Source organism: Suillus subaureus (assembly GCF_016647635.1).
Source record: "Suillus subaureus strain MN1 chromosome Unknown BJ212scaffold_565, whole genome shotgun sequence".
Taxonomy (NCBI): Eukaryota; Fungi; Basidiomycota; class Agaricomycetes; order Boletales; family Suillaceae; genus Suillus; species Suillus subaureus.
Genome location: NW_024539121.1, coordinates 1 through 3,599, shown reverse-complemented (window position 1 = coordinate 3,599; position 3,599 = coordinate 1). Strand labels below are relative to the sequence as shown.

General features: G+C 46.4%; 2 protein-coding genes across 2 annotated transcripts; both read right to left on the bottom strand.

The window, feature by feature from the left end:
• Nucleotides 1-299: 299 nt before the first annotated feature.
• Nucleotides 300-1,011, bottom strand: BJ212DRAFT_1418759 (uncharacterized protein). The gene is made up of 5 exons (XM_041337598.1): nucleotides 886-1,011; nucleotides 565-644; nucleotides 469-479; nucleotides 373-405; nucleotides 300-321 (listed from the first exon to the last, which is right to left on the bottom strand). Exons 1-4 carry the CDS (start codon nucleotides 926-928, stop codon nucleotides 378-380), a joined length of 162 nt encoding a protein of 53 aa, XP_041184845.1. The 5' UTR covers nucleotides 929-1,011; the 3' UTR covers nucleotides 300-321; nucleotides 373-377.
• Nucleotides 1,012-3,015: 2,004 nt separating this feature from the next.
• On the bottom strand, nucleotides 3,016-3,470 carry BJ212DRAFT_1293741 (uncharacterized protein; the record flags this gene model as incomplete). Its single annotated transcript, XM_041332177.1, has 3 exons — nucleotides 3,016-3,138; nucleotides 3,188-3,265; nucleotides 3,315-3,470. The coding sequence occupies 3 exons, from the start codon at nucleotides 3,468-3,470 to the stop codon at nucleotides 3,016-3,018; spliced, it is 357 nt and encodes a 118-aa protein (XP_041184844.1).
• Between the last annotated feature and the right edge of the window lie 129 nt (nucleotides 3,471-3,599).

The following is a 3,599-nucleotide window of genomic DNA, read 5'->3' as shown; positions in this document are numbered from 1 at the left end:
ATGCTGAGTATAAGAGACAGCTGATTAACACAACATCAATTGCTTAGCCATCTAAACATACATAGCATGCAATATACCAGCGTAGCGGACCTAGAACATTGTCAAGTCAGTATAACGTCTCAACTAACACAAAATACATGCGCTGAAATACAGAACAGTCATAAGTGACCAATGTTGCCTCTGCCGCGCATTAATTATATCTTTGGGTGTTTTCTGTTGCAAGATTTTGCTTACCCAAACCAATTCGACCTGTAAATACATCATTAGGGAGATGGATGCTCCAGTAATGATACCAACCCACCTCTCGTCCGAACGTCAATGCTAGAACACACTATAAGTATACCAGTGATACTTGAATACTATCTTGCTCACCCCAATCATATATCACCGCAAAAGAGAAGGCAGCTGCGAAACCGTGAGGTTAGATCATCACATCGCCATGCATCATCCAACTGATTCTCCACTAACCAACAACATAACTGGTCATTTGGGTTGAAAGCATGAACGACCACCAAACAGGATCATTTGAGATTAAGGTCATGTTGTTAGAGGATGGGCGCGAACCTGGTGACGGGTGGCGTCGTCCATGCTAAATATCCCACCATCCAGCGTTTTTACCGCCGAAATAAGAACTACAGGATGACCTGTTTTGAATGACCACATTCAGTAATTTCGTAAGAAAAAGGAAGTCAAGGTACTCCATGCCGGTCCTGACTCATAGGATCAAAGTTGATGCTAATGGTGAACCTCCACCTTGCTCACTCAGGTTTGGGAGTATACTAGCTTGTCCAAGGTCACTCAACACGATCACATTATATTGGCATGAACCAGAAAAGTTGGAAACGAAAGTATGGGAGGTCCAAATGAAGCGAACGGATAACTCACCTGTCCCACCCGGGCTGCTAACAACCCCTCGGAGCACATACATCTCTCCATACCTGCTCTTCGCCGCCCTCAGCGCCTTTCGCCTTTTGCGCACCTCGTCATTCTCCGAGTGCCTCGGACATCGGGCTATAATGTCACAAACATTCGCAAAGTATAGTCAGCGCCAAATCAATCATGCACATGATGAGTACAGATGCACGACCAGATACACCCCGATCAATGTTTTACACGCCCCTGTACGGTTGCATGACCAAGCGGGAAACTAGTGGAAGGCTATGAATAAAGGAAAAGGAAGAACAAAGGTGGTGGAATCGGAGCAGTGCGATGGAGCTGTGTAAACGCAACGCCTAGTGCCTCATAGACGGGCTGGTCACCAGTCTAAGTACTGCTATGCACTATTAGATGAAAACCTGAAATAGTGTAGGCAGTCTAACTCTAAGAACTACTTCGGCTGCCGGTTATAACCGGCAGAACCGGCGCGGTGGTTGTTTTACCGGGGCAACAAAACTCTAGGCTATTACAATAGACTATGTGTATATGGCATTCCTGACGACGACATCAATGCTGCTCCATCCCATCCCTCATCCCCACCATTGTAATTGACCATTTCAACGTCAACCTCATCCAGATTAGCTTGTGGAATCATTCCTTGTTCGACCCGATCCAACTGGCCCGGAACATCGCGAGTCTCCGAGTCGGTCCTCGGATACACTGGAGTTCTGCCAAGTTCTGCCACCCTCCCTTCGTGTGAGTTTTAGACAACACTGGCCCCCATGAAAGCAATCATTGGAGGTACTTACACGTGATCCTTACGCTCCCGTGAAAATTGAAAACAATCTGGGCGGGCGGGACATCCATGGTAGCTGCAGCTGCAGCACTGCGGACATATGGAGCGTCCAACGTTTTAACATCAGGCTGCGAGATATAGCACGAGGACCTTTCATATAGTGGGAAGCATCCAACTCAGAAGCGCATTGATGGATGCTGAACAGAATGATCTCCTCTGGTATTCGTCAATGAGCTTCGTGCACTAAAGTATGTCATCCATAATCAAAGCTTATCAATTGAAACGTGTCCCACTATCATTGCGGCGATCACTCCACTGGTGATATTGACCGCCAACAAGATGACTGAGAGAGATCGACGCCTTCCTGGATCGTTGATACATGGTATGTAAGCGAGGAATCATAATGACCCGAATTATGTGTCAGAAAAACCATTTCACTAACATGATGCAGTAGCTCGCCACCTAGTGTTGCAATTACGATCGACAATTTTCTAAGAATGTTAGCGGTTCTTTCATCATTTCATGATATCTTGCTCACCCCAATCGTAAGGCACCGCAGCCAAGACCTGCGACTAGCTCTCCACGAACCTAAAAATAGCTAGAAACACGAAATGAATCGATAAGCGTCCACCAACTGGGATCCCAGTGCACTCGTGCATTTATCCCTCTATCCTGTGGTGTGCGTCGTTATGCGTTTCCTGACGATGATGCTCCTCCTTGTTCCTCTCAGATAGGCTACCATCATTCCCACCGCTTTAAGGCTGAATAAGCACAATGGGAACGACATCTGTACCCCGTTCCTGTTTTGATCGATTGAAGCTGATGAAGGCCGCTCCTCCAAAATATTCATCTGGTTTCTTTACATCGATTTGCAGTGATAATCCGTGAACAGTCTGCAAGCGCCTGTACTTAGGTGGGGAGACGCCATGTCGTAACCAGAGGTGGTAAAGGAGAGGGAATAAACTATCACGATCTCCATGGTGCACAACATCGACAGAATGACCTAGAAACTTGATAAGAATAATGCACCGATTTTCTGTCTGATCACCCCAATCAGCCAACTCGAACATAACTCTGCAGCATTTGAACGCTCTTAGTACATACAATAATCGTGAACTGCAATCGTGAATTTATCTGGCAAACGCAACAGCAGATTCTTCAGACTGAGATTCGAAATACGATCGCGAAACAGAACTCGCAGTCTCCACTGCTCCGGGATTGTCCTGAAGTCCAGGGTATGGTGACATTCTGCCTAAAGTCATGCCAGCTTCATCCGTCCGCTCCACGATACCCCGATGGACTTTAACGCGTCAAACAAGCGGCGGTTTCTTCAAGAGTGCGAGCTAAAAAAGCAACAGTCCACAAGAGCTCGATGAGGCAAAGAGATAACAATCACCTCTCGTCTCGACAATATACACCATCACGAATAGGAGTTCCAAGATAAGCCATCCGCAGTAAAAGAGGTACTGTGCAAAAAAGGTCGATCGATCGCATGAATGAGGCCTGACAACTTACGTATTTCCATCCTATGGTGTCCAGGGCTACAGGATTGACAAGCGAGTTAAAAGCATTGGTAGAATAGATAGTAATATTCTGTAGACGACGTTAGGGGGCATTCAGAGATAGGATGGAAGCGACCAACCATAATTGCAAACCCTTTGGCACGAATATTATAAGGCAGAATCTCGAGCGTGTATAACACGAGCATCGCCGTATACGCAAAGTCGTAGAAAAAAAAGTATATAAAAATGAGCGGCACGGTAGCTGTTCGAACTTGATCATTAGCTTGCGCCAGCATACATACAAGGTGTTGAACATGCCTCTCGCAGCTACCACATTCCCCCACTGGCTAAAAAGAGCGGTCGTGACCGTCCACATAGCGAAGGCTGGACAGATTATAAGCCTTCAATTCAGCGTCATAGAGCAA